Genomic DNA, 18,672 nt, shown 5'->3' on the forward strand with positions numbered 1-18,672 from the left:
AAAAAAAAACATAAAACAGTTTAAAAGGCAACCCATAGAATGAGAAAAAAAAAAAGCAAATCCTATCTCTGTTAAGGAATTATTCTCCAGAATATGTAGAAAACCTCTAAGACTCAACAACATTAAAATAAGTTAATTCAAAAATGGGCAAAGGACTTGAATAGACATTTCTCCAAAGAAGATATACAGATGGCTGATATAAGCACAGGAAAAGCTATTCAACATCACTAAGTAGTAGGAAAATGCAAATCAAAACCACCATGAGATACTACTATTAAAAAAAAAACAAAACAGGCTGGGCGAAGTGGCTCACACCTGTAATCCCAGCACTTTGGGAGGCTGAGGCACATGGATCACCTGAGGTCAGGAGTTCAAGATCAGCCTAACCAATGTGGTGAAACCTCGTCTCTACTAAAAATACAAAAATTGAGGCTGGATGCAGTGGCTCACACCTGTAATCCGAGCACTTTGAGAGACCGAGGCAGGCGGATCACCTGAGATTGGGAGTTTGAGACCAGCCTGACCAACATGGAGAAACCCCTCGGGTTCTATTGGAGTAAAAAAAGAATAAACCCCGTTTCTACTAAAAATACAAAATTAGTGGGGCATGGTGGCCCACGCCTGTAATCCCAGCTACTCAGGAGGCTGAAGCAGGAGAATCACTTGAACCCAGGAGGAAGGAGCTTGCCGTGAGCTGAGAATGCGTCATTGTACTCCAGCCTGGGCAACAAGGGTGAAACTCTATCTCAAAAAATAAATAAATAAATAAAATTAGCCGGGTGTGGTGTCATGCCACTGTGGTCTCTGCTGTTCAGGAAGCTGAGACAGGAGAATTGCTTGAATCTGGGAGGTGAAGTTTGCAGTTAGCTGAGATTGCACCACTGCAGTCCAGCCTGGGTGACAGAGCGAGACTCTGCTCAAACGAAACAAAACAAAACTCAGAAAATAACAAGAGTTCACAAGGATGTAATGTAAAATGGTACAGCTGCTATGGAAATTTTTCCTAAAAATATTAAAAATAGGCCAGGTGCAGCAGCTCAAGGCTGTAATCCCAGCTCTTTGGGAGGCCAAGGTGGGCAGATCATGAGGTCAAGAGATGGAGACCATCCTGACCAACATGGTGAAACCCCATCTCTACTAAAAATATAAAAATTAGCTGGGCATAGTGACACATGCCTGTAGTCCCAGCTACTCGGGAGGCTGAGGCAGGAGAATCACTTCAACCCAGGAGGCGGAGGCTCAGGCTGCACTCCAGCCTGGTGACAGACTGAGACTCCGTCTCAAAAAAAAAAAAGGATTCACCATATGATTTGCCAGTTCCATTTCTGGCAAGATAATAAAAAATAATAAAAAACAGAGGCTGGTGGTGGGAGAGATATTTGTATACCCATATTCATAGCAGCATTATTCACAATAACCAAAAGGCAGAAGCACCATTCATCAATAGATGAATGAATAAACAAAATGTGGAATATATACAATGGAATATTATTCAGCCTTAAAAAGGAAGGAGATTCTGGCCGGGCATGGTGGCTCACGCCTGTGATCCCAGCACTTTGGGAGGATGATGTGGGCAGATCACGAGGTCAGGGGTTTGAGACCACCTGGTCAACATGGTGAAACACTGTCTCTACTAAAAACGCAAAAATTAGCTGGGCATGGTGGTGGGCACCTGTAATCCCAACTACTTGGGAGGCTGAGGCAGGAGAATCGCTTGAACCCAGGAGGCAGATGTTGCAGTGAGCGGAGATTGTGTCACCGCACTCTAGCCTGGGCAACAGACCAAGACTCCATCTCAAATAAATAAATTAATTAAATTAGAAAAAAAAAAGGGAAGGAGATTTTGACATGCTACACAGGGATAAACCTTGAAGACACGATGCTAAGTGAAATAAGCTAGTCACGAAAAGACAAAGACTACAGGGATCCACACATCTGAGGCACTTAGAGCAGTCACATTCACAGAGACAGAAAGTAGAATGGTGGGCGCCAGGAGCTGGGGGGAAGGTAGGGATGGGGGGGTTATTGTTTCATAGGCACAGAGTTTCCGTTTTACAAGAGGAAAGGCGTTCTGGAGATGAACAGCTGTGGTGGTTGTATAACATTGTGAATGTACTTAACACCGCCAAACTGTACACTGGCAAGTGGTTAAGATAGTAAACCTTTTGATACAAGTATTTTTAAAACTGGCACACAAAAAAAAACCCCTAAAAACATACATAGCAACAAATAGTTTCCTTTTGCTCCAAGCCCCAATATGTCTTAGCATGCCTCTGTTGGATCCTCTGTTGGATTTTGATATTTTGTTCTTTGGGGTTTTGCATTCATTTTGACTTTTTAAAATATTATGCTAATATTATTATTTATCTTGGTTACTAAATTTTTTGGTATTGCCTTAAATTTTGCACCCAAGGTGAGTGTGCCTCACTTGCCTCACCCTAATCCCAGCCCTGCAATTTTGTTCCTGCTTCAAGGGCTTTCAAGACTCTCCATCACCTTCTGAGAAAGCCCAGGGCCTCCTACTGGCTTTGGGCACCTCTCCACGTCTCACCTCCCCTGCTCTTGCTCCACTGAACTCCTGTGGCTGTGAGCCCATATTTCTAGGGTTGGTATATACTACTGTCCCTGCCAGAATGGGCCTCCACCTCGAAACTCCCTCTTGATCTAAGACTGTCCCTGTGAAACTTTTCCGCAGCTCCTCTCTCCTCAACCCCTGTCAAGAGCCATGAATTGGTCCCATACCCACAAGAGTGCCCCACCTTGTCAGACCAGGCACTTCCTCCTGGGAGAGGCCATCTTCCCACTTCATGCCCAGCCCAGCACTGGGCACTTAATAAATGCCCTTGACTTGTGATAATTAAGCACTCCACCAAGAAAGGACAGCTGGGGCTGGATGCAAAGGTTTATTGCTGAGTGTGTGCGTCTAGCTGAGGGAGTATAAATTGTGCCCCAGCCTTGCCAGACGGAAGCCCCTTGTCCCCGACTGCAGCACAGGCCCTGGCCCGTGGGCATAAACAAAGATTTGGTGCTGGATGAAGAAGGAGGGAGCAGGGATGTGGGGACATGGGCCTTTGTCCCTGATAGTTCAGCCATGGCTCTCAGCTTCCCCTGCAGGGAACCCTGAATGGAGGGAGGAAGAGAAGCTGCTGGCAGAGACAAGAGGGTCACCTGGGCTTGCTTGTAACCCCACCTGAGGTAGATCCTTTTGGGCACAGCCAGGGCCTTTGTCCTATCCTGAGTCCTCTGTCTGGGCTGATCAATGGGAGCTGGACTCTGTCCCCAGCCACCCCTCAGGACAGCCTGGTTATTGGCCATAGCTGGTGTCAACAGTACCCTCCCTTAATAGACCATCCTGTTGTCCAGTCAGCCAGGGACACTATGTGTGTGTGGGGAAGCGGCATGTGGATCTGGTGTCCAAGGACCTCTGTCCAAGGATCTGGTGTCCAACGAGCAGATCCTGCTGGAGGAGGGGCTGGGGGTTGCTCTGAACCTGGTATTTGGGGAAGGGTCCTGCTGTGTCTCACTCTGGCACCCAAGGACCCCCAGATCTGCCCCCTCCCCACTAATTTGTTTATGTGGAGACTGTACAGGCCAGAGCTAGCTTGGACTCTGGACCCTTTGGAGGGTGCTGGGAGGGACAGTCACTGGTCCTGGGTAGATAGGTGCCAAACTTGTCACATGGAGGTGGCAGGGTGAGCAGCTGGCCTGTGTGTGGGAGGGATATCCTCTGTCTTTGATGAAACGCTGGGAGGGAGGGCTGTTTGCTGAGTTCAGACCCACCAGGTGAGTCGTGGGCCCCCAGAGGCAGGAGAGCTGCGGGAGATTGGTCAGTTGAGCACTGCTGAGTCACGGAGAGCTTCAGCTGCCCAAGTCCTGCCCATTCCTAGCTAGGGCTGGCTGCTGTGAGTCCTAGAGGCCAGTGCAGCCAGGCAGTGAAGGGCAGGGCTGGGGTTGGGGGCATGGGACGCTGGGAGACTGTGGGAGATATGGAGGAGGGTCCGGGCCTCAAAGCTAGCAGGGCTCAGGGCTTTGATGAGGTGGCAGGCTGGGGCCCAGGAGTCCTGGGGGCTGATAGGGTCCTGAGGGCTGGGGCTGCAAGGCAGCTAGGGCTATCGGGTCTCGGGGCAACTGACACGCATGAATTCAGGCAGCTGTGAAGAGCAAAGGAAACTGAGTCAGCATCCCTGAGACACAAAATAAATGGGTTTAGGCATTGCGTGTTGGGGGCGGCCCTGGAAGCCGTGACACCTGAGGCCTTAGGGCGTGGCCAAAAGAAATTCAGTGGGTGGGACTTGTGTGAGTGGGGCGGGGCCTCTGGCGGGGGAGCGGAGCCTCTGGCTGTGGGTGGAGCCTGAGGTGCTGGGGTGGAGCCTGGAGGCAGTGGGCACCGGAATTTGGAGGTGAGGCGCCAGGGCGTTGGCGTGGGGTGGGGAGCTGGGGAGGATCTGGGATATTGAGGCGAGGCGCTGGAGAGGGCCGAGACCCACCTCAGAAGAGGCCGCAGTCTTTGAGGTTCTCCTTGATGATGATGTCGGTGACAGCGTCGAAGACAAATTTGACGTTCTGCGTGTCGGTGGCGCACGTCATGTGGGAATAGATCTCCTTCACGTCGCGCCGCATGTTGAGCTCCAGGAACTGCACCTTGATGTAGTTGCCGGCGTCCTCGTAGGTGTTGGGCCCTGCGGGGGCGGGAGCTCTCACTCGGCCCAGCTGTTCCTTCCCCGCGCGGGGGACGCGTGCCGCGATCGTGGGGCGGGGGCGCCGCCTGGCGGCCGTACGGGCGTCTCACCGTCGTAGTCCGGGAAGCAGATGCTGAGGTGCGCCTTCTTGATCTTCTCGGAGAAGACGTCCTTCTTGTTGAGAAAGAGCACAATGGACGTCGTGGCGAAGTAGCGGTGGTTGCAGATGCTGTTGAACAGGTGCAGGCTCTCGTGCATGCGGTTCTGAGGAGGGCAGTGGCTGTCGGGCACCAGGGGCCGCGTCCGACCCGCAGCCCCTGCTCTCTGGGCTCCCGGCCACGCCGGGCTTCCCGCTCAGCTGGCTAGCAGAGGGTGTCCTGCACTGCCCCAGGTGGGCCTGCTGAACGCCTCCCGGCCTCCTCAGGCCGCCCCGGACCGGCCTCCCCTCTCGGGCCCTCCCTCCGCCCAGCGCGCGGTCTCTGCCTCCAGGGGCAAGCAGCTCCACCTCGCCCCTGGAACACAGACCCTGCCTGGCACGCACCACTTCGTCGTCCTCCACCAGCACCATGTCGTAGGCGCTCAGCGCCGCGATGAAGATGATGCAGGTCACGCCCTCGAAGCAGTGGATCCACTTCTTGCGCTCAGAGCGCTGCCCGCCCACATCGAACATCCTGCGGGGCCGCGGGGGCCTGAACCCGCGCCCCAGGCCCCCTGGGCTTGCCCGCAGGCATCCCCTCCCCCAGTGCTGGTCGGGGACCTCTCCGCTGGGACTAGCACCCTTTTTGCTGCCGGGGTATCCGGGAAGGGGCAGGGCCTATAGGAGGGATGGGATCCCCGGGGCGGGACCGGGCCTGGGGCAGTGACCTCCCGGGCTAGCACGCGAGTCGTACCGGAAGTTGAGGTCCTTGAAGGAGAACTGCGTCTCGATGATGCCCGTAGTCTTGACTCGCGAGCGCAGTACGTCTTGCTCGGTGGGCACGTAGCCCGGGGTTACCAGGCGCTCCAGATCGGAGAGATAGCTGCGGGAGACCGGGCCGTGGTGGGTGGGGAGGCGTGAAGGGTTCCCCCGGCACCCCGCGCCCCGCGCTGCCCGCGCGCTCACTAGCCCGCCGAGTCGTTGAGCTGGTACTCCGAGGCACGCTCAAAACAGGCCTGGATACCGGAGTCCTTCCACAGCCGCTGGATGATGTCCGACATCTCCTTGGGCATCGTGCCCTCCTCGATGGTGTCCGCCATGTGCATCAGCTTCCGGGCGTCGTCCTGGGGGCAGGGTGAGAGTGGCTGGTGACGGCCAGGGACAAGGGTGCAGCTGCGCGCCTCGAGTCCCCAGAGGCCCGCTCAGCCCGCCTCCTGGCACACCTGACGTGCAGAGTCTCCGTATTGGATGTTGAGTGTGGTCATGGCGCGCACGATGGCCAGGATGGACTGCAACGTGTTGCCGTAGATGATGGCGATGAACTCGAGGCACTCTTCCAGCGAGTACCCGTCCTGGTGAATAATCCTGGGGTCGAGGCGAGCAGGGTCAGCCCCTCGTGGGCAAGTGGGGAAGGACCCAGCCCGAGGGACCTCAGGACAGGCAGGGGCACTCACTTCATCTGCTTGACGATGGTGCTCTTCCCGGATTCACCGGCACCTGAAAGGGAGGCGGCGCCTCAGAGCTGCGCTGACCGCCTGCCCCCCGCCCTCCGAAAGGAGGCCGGGAGGACGGGGCCAGCCCGAGTTGGCTGGGTGTACCCTCAGTAAAGAGGCCTGGGCAACAGCCCGCACCCCGTGGTCACACCTACCTCCCTCCCCATCCAAAGTAAGTCCTAACACCCTGACGGCACAAGGTTTGCAAATATCTGGAAAGTGAAGAAAGGAAGCCAACGAGGGGAATCAACGACATCAACTGTTCTGGGACAGGGGAGGCCCCAAGACCCCGGCCCAGGCAGCCTTCATTATGCTGTGAGAACACAATGAAGAAATTCCGGAGCGCCACCGCCGCCTTGTGGGAGCCTCTGGTACCGCGTGCACTGTGTTATTTGAGGCGGGTCAACCCCTAGCTTTTCACCTGAAGGGATGGGGGTGTCTCCTAGAGGCTCAGAGGGAATTAGCGCCTTTGGGTACGAGGGAGGTCAGAGTTGACATCCTTTCCGAGCCTGCCCCTGCGAGGGCGTTGGGCATAGTTAATGAGATTTCTGGCTTAGCCTCTCTGCCTTGGGAGGAAGTGGGGCTGGCTTGGTCCCTCACCCACCTCCAGCTGGTTGACTGGACCCTGGGGAGCGTGGGTGGAGCCTGCCCGGCCCTTTTGAAGCTGCTCTTTCCCCTTCAGAGGTCGGTGACCTTGAGGCAGGCCTGGATCAGCCCCATCTCTCACTACCCATGGTCCGTTGGACACAGCTTTATCTACTCCTGCTGGGCCTCGGCACCCGCCCGCCCCTCTGGCTGCTTTGTATGTCTACCAGTCACAGCCCTCTGGCACCTGAGGGCTGTTCATTGTGGATCTGGATAGTCCTAGAGGCTCTCCACTCCCAGGAGGACTATGCCCATCCCCTTCCCAAAGGAGCAGCCCAATAACGAGCTCCCAGTGAGGCCCCTGGCTTCTGAGCTCTGCCCAGCAGGCCCATCAAACCAAAGGCTGCAGGGAGCTTGCAGAAGCCCAGCGGCAGAAGAGTCGGCCTTACACACACCCGTACAAGAATGTGGTTGGCACACACTTCTGGGGAGAGTGGGTCGCCTGAGGCAGAGCCAGCCATCTGGAGAGGGGCTTCGTGGGATATCCAGCCTTGGGGTACTAGGACACCACCTGTCAGGCCCGGCCTTGCTTGGCCAGGGCTCCCACCCTGTGCCCTACCCTGTGACAGGCTCACACTGCTTCCCAAGGAACACCTGCTTCACAGAAGGGCTGCCTGCCTGCCTCCAGACCAATGACCTGGTGGCGATGGCCCCACCCCTGGGCTCACACCCCTACCCAGAAGCAGCAGCTTCACGGTTCGAGCATCCTTCTCAGCGTCTTCTTTCAGCTTCTTTTCCAGCTCCCTGGAGTGCTTCTCCTCAGCACTGGCCCCAGCCCCCATGGTCCAGCAGCAGGCGAAGGGACAGAGTGAGCAGGTGGTTCTTCTGGATGGAGGGGATCCCCAGAACCCAGCCTCCCAGGCACCCTTCTGGCCCCAGGAGGACCTGCAATCAACTGGCTCTCCACGGACCTGTGCAGGCCCTGGTGGGGCTGCTTAGTGGGATTTGGGGGCTGGGGGTGTCCAAGAGCCAATTAGAGACAAGGACAGGTGAATCCAGCTCAGCCCCCCCCAACCCTTCTAATCAGGCTGGCATAGCCCCAATCCCTCAACAGCTGACTCTGCACCCCTGATGTCCTCCTGCCCCCCCCCCACCCCACCACAAGGAGAGGCCCTACCTCTGCCTGGGAGTAGGGAGACATGTTCGTAGGGGCAGGGCTGACAAAGGGGAAGACAGATCCTTGAGCCCTGGGGGTGAGAATGATGGAGGTGGGGCTGGCAGCGAGAGGGCATAATTGGGAGAAGCATGCCTGGACCACCTGCTGCTTGCCAGGCACCGGGCTCAGCACCACTCCTTATCTTGCTGTAAGCTCACACTAGCCCTGGAGGATGGTTGCCCATGTCATCAGCCTCATTTTACCAATGAGGAAGTAGAGGCTCAAAGGGTCACCCCGCAGGAAGAGGTTAAGAAGGGCTAGGTGATTCTGGACTGGGATTTTTTTTTTTTTTTTTTTTTTTTTTTTTTTTTTGGGGTTTTTTTTTTTTTTTTTTTTTTTTTTTTTTTTTTTTTTTTGAGACGGAGTTTCGCTCTTGTTACCCAGGCTGGAGTGCAATGGCGCGATCTCGGCTCACCGCAACCTCCGCCTCCTGGGTTCAGGCAATTCTGCTGCCTCAGCCTCCTGAGTAGCTGGGATTACAGGCACGCACCACCATGCCCAGCTAATTTTTTGTATTTTTGGTAGAGACGGGGTTTCACCATGTTGACCAGGATGTTCTCGATCTCTTGACCTCGTGATCCACCCGCCTCGGCCTCCCAAAGTGCTGGGATTACAGGCTTGAGCCACCGCGCCCGGCCTTTTTTTTTTTTTTTTTAAGACAGAGTCTTGCTTTGTCACCCAGGCTAAGTGCAGTGGCACCATCTTGGCTCATTGCAACCTCCGCCTCCTGGGTTCAAGCAATTCTCTGCCTCAGCCTCCTGAGTAGCTGGAACTACAGGCACCTGCCACCATGCCTGGCTACTTTTTGTAATTTTTTTTTAGTAGAGATAGGGTTTTACCATCTTGGCCATGCTGGTATTGAACTTCTGATCTCATGATTTACTCGCCTCTGCCTCCCAAAATGCTGGGATTACAGGCATGAGCCACCGTGCCTGGCCTGGACTGGGATTTTATGCCCTGCAGGGAATCCAGAGAGGGAAATGGTGGACATTGCATTCGCTCCATATCATGGGCTGGAGTTGCTCTAAGCAGGCCTTCTGCTTCCAATGGACTCTGGTGGGCATGCATATCTACTCTGTGTGCTGGGTGTGTCTTTTACTGGCACCAAGCAAGCAATGATTTGACACATTTGTGCATGTATACCTGGGTATACATGGGTGCCCATGTGCATGCTTATGTATGTGTGCACATGTATCTACCTGGCTGCCTTATAGCACTCAACTCTGCCACAGACTCAAGAGACCAGAAGGGGGTGTCAGGGCCCCAGACACCTGGCACTAACGGCTGTCTCTAAATAGTATGCGTGGGAAGTGGATGCTGGCTCCTACTGCAGGCTGGCAGCTTCTACACCCACCCTGTTGGATGATGGGGATCTGTCCAGGAGTGAGGCCATTTCATTTGTGCCACTTTCAGCCTTTGGGCTCCACCCACCCTCCCTGATCCTGAGGAGTGAGTGGGCTCTGGGGGAGGTCTCTGCAGCCCTTTACACTGCCCAAGGGTTTCTCAAACTGAATGTGGTTTCTACATGTTGGGTTTGTTTAAAGTGGGGCCAATCTACCCCCTTCCCAGCCCCCCACCTGGCTCCCCAGGCCCACCACATGTGGCTCTAAACCACCCCCCGACCGAGGAGAGAAGCCAAAGTCTAGTCCCAGAGCCAGTGTTTATTAGCAAGATGGAACTCAAAGGCAGCTGTGGCCTGGGCAGCAGAAGGCCGCCGGGAGCCCCCACCCATCTACCCAACTGCCCCCCAGAGCTAATTACACCCATCGCTTGAAGTGGTAGACATAAGGGAACCCTGGGGAGCCTCTACTGGCCCCAGGCCTCCACCACAGACCCCCTCCCCTCAGGGCTGGGCCTCTCATCAGCCCTGCCTGGGCCTGGCCCCTCTGCTATGCTTCCAGCCTCCAAGTCCAAGCGGCACAGGAAAAGCTAAGGAGGTAGAGTGGGGTGGCCCTGCCCTGGCCAGGCGGGGAGGGGAGAAGGGGCTGAAGGAGCTGCCCCACCCAGGCAGGATGCCTCTTCTCCTATCCCCAATAAATACAGAATAAATACCTGGGAAGGGGCTGGCCATGGCTGAGTGACCCCAACCCAGGCAGGGGCTGGCATCCTATGATGGCCCCTTCTTCCCTTCTCTGAGTGCACCTGAGCCCACCCCAGTCTCCAAAGTGGTCCTCGCATCCATGTCTATGCCACAGCACAGGCTGACAGCACATGTCAAAAAAGGTGGACAGTCCAAGCCCCATTCAATTAGGGCTTGTTTTGCTCCCTCTCTGTGTCCTGTAGATCTTGGCAGAGGCTGTCAAGCAGGTAGACTTCCAGCTGAGTCTGGGGACGGTGTGGTCCTGGCCTGGCCCCGCAAACTGGCTGGGCCTGGTTAGGCTGGCTCTGTTTCCCGCCGTCTCTGACCAGCATGGGTCTAAGTTGTGGAGGATGCTGCCGCTGAGGCAGGCTATATTCAACCCACCAATAAATACTGTCTTTGCAGGGGCAGGGTATGTATAGAATATAGATATTTTATATATATATATATATATATTTATATATATATATATATCTTTTATATTAAAAGGGATGAGGGCTAGGCTGGCCCATGGCAGGGCTCAGGCAGCTGGCCTCATGTGTCCGGAGGGTGGTGCCGGCGGTTCCGGGGCTTTTTCTGGTCCCGGGACTCAGGAGGCCGGGGTGCCCCTGGAGCCTCCCTGGGGCTGGGGGGCACATGACGCCAGTAACCCTGGCAGTACTGGTGGATGAGGCCCACTTCTGGCTGGGCCAGCAGCTGGGCCAGCTCCTGGTAAGGAGGCGTTGGGGGGCCTGCGCCTGGGGATGGCGGGGCGCTCACAGCCAGTGGTGGGAAAAGGGCAGCATGGACGGCGTCCCGGCCCAGTACATGCAGCTGCACTCGTGTGACAACGTGCTTGAAGTTGTTTTCTGTGGCTGTGCAGGAGTAGAGGCCACGATCACTGAGCTGCAGGGCACGCAGCAACAAGCCCTGCTCTGTGCGTAGGAAACGGTCCTCTGCACGAATCTGCAGGGGCAAGGAGAGGGGGTTCAGGGGTTCTGGTCACAGCCCTAGCCAGCGACCAGATCAGACCACCTTTGTGGCCATTCCATGTAGAGGCACCCATATGGAATTTCCATATGCCAGAAAAACCCACATATAGTTTCCATACAACGAGAGCTATTTGAATAAGGCATCTGTACAGATCGCCATTTCAGGAAAGATGACCATAGGAGGTTCTGTACGATGAGATGAGTTTGAAATGCACACAGATTTTTTTTTTTTTTTTTTTTTTTAGACAGGATCTGGCTGTCACCCAGGCTAGAGTGCAGTTGAATAATCTTGGCTTACTGCAGCCTCTGCTTCCCAGGCCTAAGCCATCTTCCCACTTCAGCCTCCCGAGTAGCTGGGACCACATACATGACCATGGCTGATTTTTGTATTTTTGGTAGAGAAAGGGTTTCACCATGTTACCCAGGCTGGTCTCTAACTCCTGACCTCAAGTGATCTGCCTGCCTTGGCTTCCCAAAATGTTGGGGTTACAGGTGTGAGCCACCATGCCGAGCCAGATTTTCCATTTAATGAGAATATCCAGTTGGGACAACCACATAGAATTTCCACGTAAACAGGGACACCTCTAGGGATTTCCATAAAATGAGGGCCCCACAGAATTTCCATATAGTGGAGCTCACCCACATGATGTTGTTGTAGAAGGAGGTACACCCCTAATCTGGTATATGTATGGAATTTTCATGTGAAGAGGCATACCTGGAAACACTTTCCATATAATGAGGCCAGTCTCATGGAGTTTCCACATAACTATTTTCACTAAAAGGTTTTACATGTAGGGAAGGGAGCCTGGGAGGGGTTTCAGAGCATGAGAGTTGCTCCAGATCACTCCTCTATGTTTCACCAGCCCACAAGGACTCCCACATCCACGGTGCAGCACTGGGCACAGGAACTCACCTCTCGGCGCCGGTCACCAGGATCTCGCTGGAACAGCCACTTAACAGTAGCTTGAGGCGAGCGGGGCTGGCACTCAAGGAAGGCCGCACTGCCGGCCACACCGTACTGCACAGACTCCACAGCATTCTTGTTGGCTATACAGCGAGAGAAGTTGAGCAAAAGCAGCATCGCCTCTGGGTAGCCTGCTGGCTGCTTCAAGGCAGGCACCAAGGGGCACCTACTCACCAATGCAGAGCTGTGTGTTGAGCATCCATTCTTTAAGGGGACAACTAGTAACATCCCATTTCCATTAACCCCCACCCCACTTAGCCATCAGAGCACCCTTACAGTGGGGGCCCTGTGAGCAGCTTCATGGGCTGCGAGGGGCTCTGCAGTATGAGCAGCACCCCATGGTGAGGCCCAGCACACTCACCATTGGAGTTGAACCCACGGCACTGCCTGATGGGGTTTCCGTGCCGGACGTCCTGCCGGCGGCTCCGCCTGGATGGGGATAGCCTCTGAAGGAGTACTCCCAGGAAGCTTGCCCGCCCCTAGGTCCCTGTAGCCCCCTGACTCCAGGGCAGGGCCCTTTTTCCCCAGGGCAGTGATGTCTTAGCCTTAAGATTCCCCCAGGGTAATATCATATGTACTCCCAAACCCCTAGGATAGGGCCCTGGGTCTGGTTGCTAAAATCCCAGGTGTCTAGGGGTCCATACCTCTTGGAGGATGCTGTATAGCGGGAGCAGGCCTGGCCATCCCAGGCACAGTAAGGGTCCCGGGCAAGGCAGCAGTCAGCACAGGCAGCCCCATACGCCTGGCATCGGTGCAGGCTCAGGTGTGTGACTCCCACAGCTGACGCCACGTACAGTTGTTGCTGGGGCAAAGAACAGGGCCTTGTCAGTCCCTGTACCATAGCAAGTCTCACCAACGGCCAGGTGGGCTGGGCTCCTCTTCCCTGTTCCATGCTTCAGTTTATCCATCTCTGTGCCGAGGGCATGACCCTGACGGGATGCAGGCCCTGTCCCCATCCCTGGCCCACCTTGCCATAGACTCACCCTCTTGGAAGAGATGGTCATGGTCTTGACGGGTGCTGGGTCCTAGAAGGAGATAAAGATCAGCTTGGGACTCCAGAGACCCCGCTCCATGCCCTGACTTAGAGGTCTCGGGTCAGAGGCTGAAACTGGGGAGGGTGAAGGTGAGGAGGTCAGACTGGGTATTGTCACACCCACCTTGAAGACCTCCACCTCCTCCAGCATGAGCTCTTCCATCTCCTGGTCATCCTTGGGCAGCACAATGACCTTCTGTACTGTCCCGCGGTCTGGAACGGGCCGGGCAGGGCCTCAGTGAGGCTGGGGATGCTGGGGAAGGGGTACCAGCCTCAGCCCCTTCCCCAACCAAGGCCCAAACCCCCCTAGGACATTGGAGCAGGAGCTCTGTGACAAGGTGGAAGGGTTTCCCCAGGTCAGAGAGGACTGGCCCAGGACATAGGGGGTCATGGCCAGGGTCTGCCCCCACCAACCCAGACCCTGATTTTGGGCCCTGCTGAGAATAGGACACCAGGGCATCCATTCTCCTGTGTCTGGGCTGGTGGAACTGTGGTGGGTGCACTGTGGCATGTGCGTGCACACATGACCATGTGGATGACCTGTGTATCCTGGAGGTGTCGTGTCTACCATCTGTCTCCACCCCTTTCCTGCCATACATAGGTCCCAGATGCCCAGTGTCCCTGCTCTCCTGGGCCCCTGGGGATGGAAGTGGGAATGAGGTGTTCTCACCCCCAGCCTCTGTTATCCCAGCAGTAGGGAGAAGGCACCAAAGGATGAGGATAAAGATGTGACTCTGATGAGCTTGCAGCAAGCCCTAGCAGGGCAAGCCCCAGCCCCAAGGATCTGCACCCCGCACCCAGGGGGCCCAGCGTGGGAGAGGCCGGGAGCAGCAGCGGGTACCTGTGCCCAGGAAAAGCACCTCATAGCGCCCGTCGGCTGCATCCACCTGGTCCACGGCGACAGTGGTGAGGCGATAGGAAGCACCGGTGCGGACCACCAGGGGCCGCCGCTGCAGAGGGTACACGGCCTGGTACATGAGCGGGTGGCTGCGCATGAAGTTGATCACCTCATCAGGATAGTCCTTGGTGGACTTCATGGACGGCGTGAAGGTTCCACCAGGGCACTGTGGACAGGTGGCGAGTGTCAGTCCAGGCTGCCCAGGCAGGGAAGGCTGGAGCCATTAGCTTCAGGAGAGGCCGCTGCTGCACTGTCTGTCCCCACCACCTTGACCTGCTCCTCTCCCCAAAGCTCCTCTCCAGGTTTCTGCCCTGCACCTGACCTCTGCAGGTCCTGCTCCAGCCAAGGTCCCACGTGGCCAAACACCACAGCCATCTCCCTGGCTTAGTGTGTCATGACCCTGTGACAGCATTTGGCCGAGCAGACCACTCCCTTCCATGTCCTCCTCTCCACCCTGTCGTCTCCTTCCTCTCTGACTGTTCCTAGGATCTCAACCGTCTCCCTCTTGCACAGCTGACTGCAGGCTCCGATGTCCTTGTCACACACCAGCCTCGCTCTCCTCCTTCCTGAAGCTGTCCCCTGAGCCTGGGCTCAGCCTGCCCCCCACCATGGCCAGCTTACCTCTGGCCCATCCTTCTGACTCCAGGTCACCTCTGGAGGGAGGCCTCCCCTGACCCCCGCTGAGACCAGCTTCCCCAGCCCAGTCCTGACCACATGGAGCAGGAAGTGCACTGGATCAGATCCGCTGCTCTCCTGCTTAGACTCCCAAATCAGCTGTCACACCAAGATAAAGTGACACGCCTCTGTGACCTCTGAGACCCTGCCTGAGGCCTGGCCCTGCCCCTCTCCAACTCTTTGCCTCCTGTTCCTCAGCTGAGTCAACCTCCAGCTTGCCTCCAGCATCTGCCAGGAAGACCCTTCCCTCCAACCTTTGGCTCCCAAAGAGCCCCACAGAGGACCCTCTAAGGAGCAGCCGACCACACCCAGCCCACTGTCTTTGTCCCAGAATCCTGGCTGGGCTCCTCCACATCCTGACACTGTATGTGAAGGCCAGTCTGTGTGTGCATTACAGCCCGCCTATCCCACTGGCTGGGAGGGCCATGATGATGGGGCCCATGTTGCAAAGGGCCTGACCTGAGGCCTCTTAGAAGAAGAGGAAGGGGAGAGGCAGGATGAGCGGGGTCCTTACCGTCCCCGGCCGTGGGTAGGGCATCTTCCCTGAGAAGGGCATCCACTGGTAGTTGGGGCCTTCCTTGTGGGCAAAGGGCCCATTAAAGACCATGCGAATGTCAGCCATGGAGTAGACACACACGGCAGAGCCTCGGAACACGGAGCTGTGGGCAGGGCAGGTGCTGCTGAGCGGGATGGACCCTCCACCCAGGGCCCCTCCGCCAATTACCCCTCTTCACAGCTCACCACCGGGCTGGGGTCCTCCATGAGTTATAATCCCCCAACGGGGCCACACCCTGCCACTGCTGGCCCTGACCCCAGCCTCACCCAGAGGAGGTAAAGACAGCGTAAATGACAGGGTTCCTCACGTCCAGGGTCTGCTGGACAAACACGTCCTCTGGGGGACAGAGGGAGAAGGTATTGGCGGGTGCCTTGGGTGGGGGTCCCCAGGCCCCACCCACTCCTGTGCAGGGGAGGGGCCCACCAAAGGCACCCTTACCACCCACCCAGCCTCTATCCCTTTCGCTGTAGCCAGAGTACCCTAGCCTGGGCTCAGCCTGTCCCACCATGGCCAGCTTACCTCTGGCCAATCCTTCTGACTCCAGGCTACCTCTGGAGGGAAGCCTCCCCTGACCCCCACTGAGACCAGCTTCCCCAGCTCAGTCCTGACCACATGGAGCTGGAACTGCATCGCACTCACGGAGCTCATCGAAGTGAGTCTCAATGCCATCCTCGCCCGGCACAGAGCAGACAAGCCGAGCCTTCAGGAATGTACTCCACTTGTTGACCAGGCAACAGTGACCACCATCATCATTCTGGGGGGTGGGGCAAGAGGCCGGGTCAGATCAGCTCTTGACCCCAAGCCCTGCTGGAGCAGGGCTAATGAAGCCAGAACTGGTGGAGGGAATAGCCTGGGGGCCCAGCCAATGCATACCAGGCAGATGCGCCCGATGCGGGCGTACACAGCGGGGCTCTGTGGCGCCTCTGCCGACCGCTCACGGAAGAAGAAGTAGAGCTTATCATCATTACGCTCCGAGCTGTCAGGAATGAGCTCAGCATGGATGAACGATGGGTCTGTATGGCAGGGGTCAGCTGGGTGAGCCCCTGCTCTGATGGTGCCCCTGTTCTCCAGCAGAGTCCCCAGCCAGGTACAAGAACTCCCTCTCCAGATTAAGAACTCCTCTCCAGATAAGAAACTAACCCTGCCCCAGAGAGTCACAGGCTAAACATTTCCCCAATTCTCTGACATGTGCTTCTTTACAACCTTCTTGCTGCATCCCAGACACATGGCCACGGAAGGGCTCCTGGGGCCATGCTTACCGTTCAGCCACCGGGAGTTGTACTGATCTGTGCGCATGGCCGTCTGCTTTCCGAGGGTGCGAAAGATGGCTGCGTCAGTGCCCATAAAATCGATGTACACACCAGCATAGAGCTCCTCATCTGTGGGTGGGCCAGTGGGTTAGTCAGGGGGCTGCTGTTTGCTAGAGCCGGGGCACAGCTCAGATGACTTCCAGAACAGGGTCTTATCTCTCCCCTCAGGTTCCCTGGGGCATGATCCTATCTCCAGTGGAGTGCTGGCCAGTGTTTCACCACTGGCTCTGGGAGGGTTGCGATTAGCAACTATCAGCTCTGATTGGTAGCAACAGCCCATTTCTGTGGTGTCAATACTCCCACCATGACTGATTTCAAGCTACCAACCTGGTGTCACTGAAAGCAGAGTCAGGGGAGCTGCCAACACCACTGTACAGTATTTCTACCCCATAGACATAACAAATATAAATCACCTCAAGGGCACAGCTAACAGGCTGGGCACAGTGGCTCCAGCCTGTAATCCCAGCACTTTTGGAGGCCAAGGCAGGTGAATCATTTGAGGTCAGGAGTTTGAGACTGGCCTGGCCAACGTGGTGATATCCTGCCTCTACTAAAATACAAAAATTAGCTGGGCATAGTAGCGGGTGCCTGTAGTCCCAGCTGCTACTCAGGAAGCTGAGGCAGGAGAATTGCTTGAACCAGGGAGGTGGAGGTTGCAGTGAGCCCAGATCACGCCACTGCACTGTAGCCTGAGCAACAGGGCAAGGCTCTGTCTTTAAAAAAAAAAAAAGAGCATAGTTAACAATACAATGTAGTAAAGAATGAGGAAGCATACAAACACCTCAGTTTACTGGGCTTTGTGTGCTGCAAAGACTGCGTTTTTACAGAAGAAGGTTTATGGCAACTCTGTGTCTAGCAAGTCTGTGAGCATCATTTCTCCAACAGCACATACTTACTTTGTGTCTCTGTGTCACATTTCGGTGATTTTTTTTTCCCTTTGAGATGAAGTCTCGCTCTGTCCCCCAGGCTGGAGTGCAGTGGCAGGCACCATCTCGGCCCACGGCAACCTCCACCTCCCAGGCTCAAGCAATTCTCCTGCCTCAGCCACCTGAGTAGCTGGAACTATAGGCACCTGCCACCACACCTGACTAATCTTTTTTTTTTTTGAGATGGAGTTTTGCTCCTGTTGCCCAGGCTGGAGTGCAGTGGTGTAATCTCGGCTTACTGCAACCTCTGCCTCCCGGATTCAAACGATTTTCCTGCCTCAGCCTCCCAAGTAGCTGGGATTACAGGCATACACCACCACGCCTGGCTAATTTTGTATTTTTAGTAGAGACAGGGTTTCTCCATGTTGATGGGTCTTGAACTCCTGACCTCAGGTGATCTGTCCACCTCAGCTCCCAAAGTGCTGGGATTATAGGTGTGAGCCACTACCACCAGCTTAAATAATTTTTGTATTTTTAGTAGAGACAGGGTTTCACCATGTTGGCCAGACTGATCTCAAACTCCTGACCTCAGGTGATCCACCTGCCTCGGCCTCCCAAAGTGCTTGAATTACAGGCTTAAGCCACGGTGCCTGGCTTACATTTTGGTAATTCTTGCAATATTTCAAACTATCTGTTATGGTGATCTGTGATTTTACTACTGCAATTGTTTTGGCACCATGAACCTCACCCATATAAAACAGCGACCTTAACTGATAGATGTTGTGTGTTCTGACTGCTCTACTCACTGGCCATTCCCCCATCTCTCTCTCTCTTCTTGGGCAATATTAAAATTAGACCAATTAATAATCCCACAATGGCTTCTAAGTGTTCAAGTGAAAGGAAGAGTCACACATCTCTCACTTTAAGTCAAAAGCTAGAAATAGGCCAGGCGCAGTGGCTCATGCCTATAATGCTAGCAGTTTAGGAGGCCAAGGCGGGTGGATCACTTGAAGTCAGGAGACCAGCCTGGCCAACATGGCAGAAACCCGTCTCCACTAAAAATACAAAAATTAGCTGGCCATGGTAACTGGTGCCTGTAATCCCAGCTACTCGGGAGGCTGAGGCAGGAGAATCACTTAAATCCGGGCGGCGAAGGTTGCAGTGAGCTGAGATTGCGCCACTTCACTCCAGCCTGGGGGACAGAGTAAAA

General features: G+C 55.5%; 2 protein-coding genes across 7 annotated transcripts in view; both read right to left on the reverse strand.

Moving 5' to 3' along the window:
- The window catches only part of GNAT1 (G protein subunit alpha transducin 1), a 67,070-nt gene extending 59,165 nt beyond the window's left edge, over nt 1-7,905 (reverse strand). Inside the window, exons 1-9 of one of the 4 annotated variants that reach the window (XM_037741629.1) lie at nt 7,630-7,905; nt 6,270-6,312; nt 6,039-6,180; nt 5,782-5,939; nt 5,570-5,698; nt 5,221-5,350; nt 4,790-4,943; nt 4,488-4,679; nt 2,890-3,120 (exon numbers count right to left, since the gene is read on the reverse strand). In XM_037741629.1, coding sequence (XP_037597557.1) covers nt 4,489-4,679; nt 4,790-4,943; nt 5,221-5,350; nt 5,570-5,698; nt 5,782-5,939; nt 6,039-6,180; nt 6,270-6,312; nt 7,630-7,735 — 1,053 coding nt within the window. In that variant the 5' untranslated portion in view covers nt 7,736-7,905 and the 3' untranslated portion in view covers nt 2,890-3,120; nt 4,488. Of the gene's footprint in view, nt 1-2,889; nt 4,152-4,487; nt 4,680-4,789; nt 4,944-5,220; nt 5,351-5,569; nt 5,699-5,781; nt 5,940-6,038; nt 6,181-6,269; nt 6,313-6,463; nt 6,701-7,629 lie in introns of those variants that run through there. The other 3 variants (XM_037741585.1, XM_037741663.1, XM_017517231.2) reach the window with 3 other exon arrangements.
- A 1,845-nt stretch (nt 7,906-9,750) lies between these two features.
- Nucleotides 9,751-18,672, reverse strand: part of SEMA3F (semaphorin 3F) — a 33,100-nt gene continuing 24,178 nt past the window's right edge. For all 3 annotated transcript variants that reach the window (XM_017518226.2, XM_017519506.2, XM_017518870.1), the window contains 12 exons: nt 16,546-16,665; nt 16,160-16,299; nt 15,926-16,040; nt 15,553-15,622; nt 15,245-15,389; nt 13,999-14,221; nt 13,282-13,370; nt 13,108-13,149; nt 12,769-12,926; nt 12,486-12,553; nt 12,074-12,207; nt 9,751-11,134 (listed from right to left, as the gene is read on the reverse strand). In XM_017518226.2, the coding sequence (XP_017373715.1) occupies nt 10,724-11,134; nt 12,074-12,207; nt 12,486-12,553; nt 12,769-12,926; nt 13,108-13,149; nt 13,282-13,370; nt 13,999-14,221; nt 15,245-15,389; nt 15,553-15,622; nt 15,926-16,040; nt 16,160-16,299; nt 16,546-16,665 (1,715 nt within the window). In that variant the 3' untranslated portion in view covers nt 9,751-10,723. The remainder of the gene's footprint in view (nt 11,135-12,073; nt 12,208-12,485; nt 12,554-12,768; nt 12,927-13,107; nt 13,150-13,281; nt 13,371-13,998; nt 14,222-15,244; nt 15,390-15,552; nt 15,623-15,925; nt 16,041-16,159; nt 16,300-16,545; nt 16,666-18,672) is intronic.

This window comes from Cebus imitator, unplaced genomic scaffold, assembly GCF_001604975.1.
Source record: "Cebus imitator isolate Cc_AM_T3 unplaced genomic scaffold, Cebus_imitator-1.0 Scaffold0, whole genome shotgun sequence".
NCBI lineage: Eukaryota > Metazoa > Chordata > Mammalia > Primates > Cebidae > Cebus > Cebus imitator.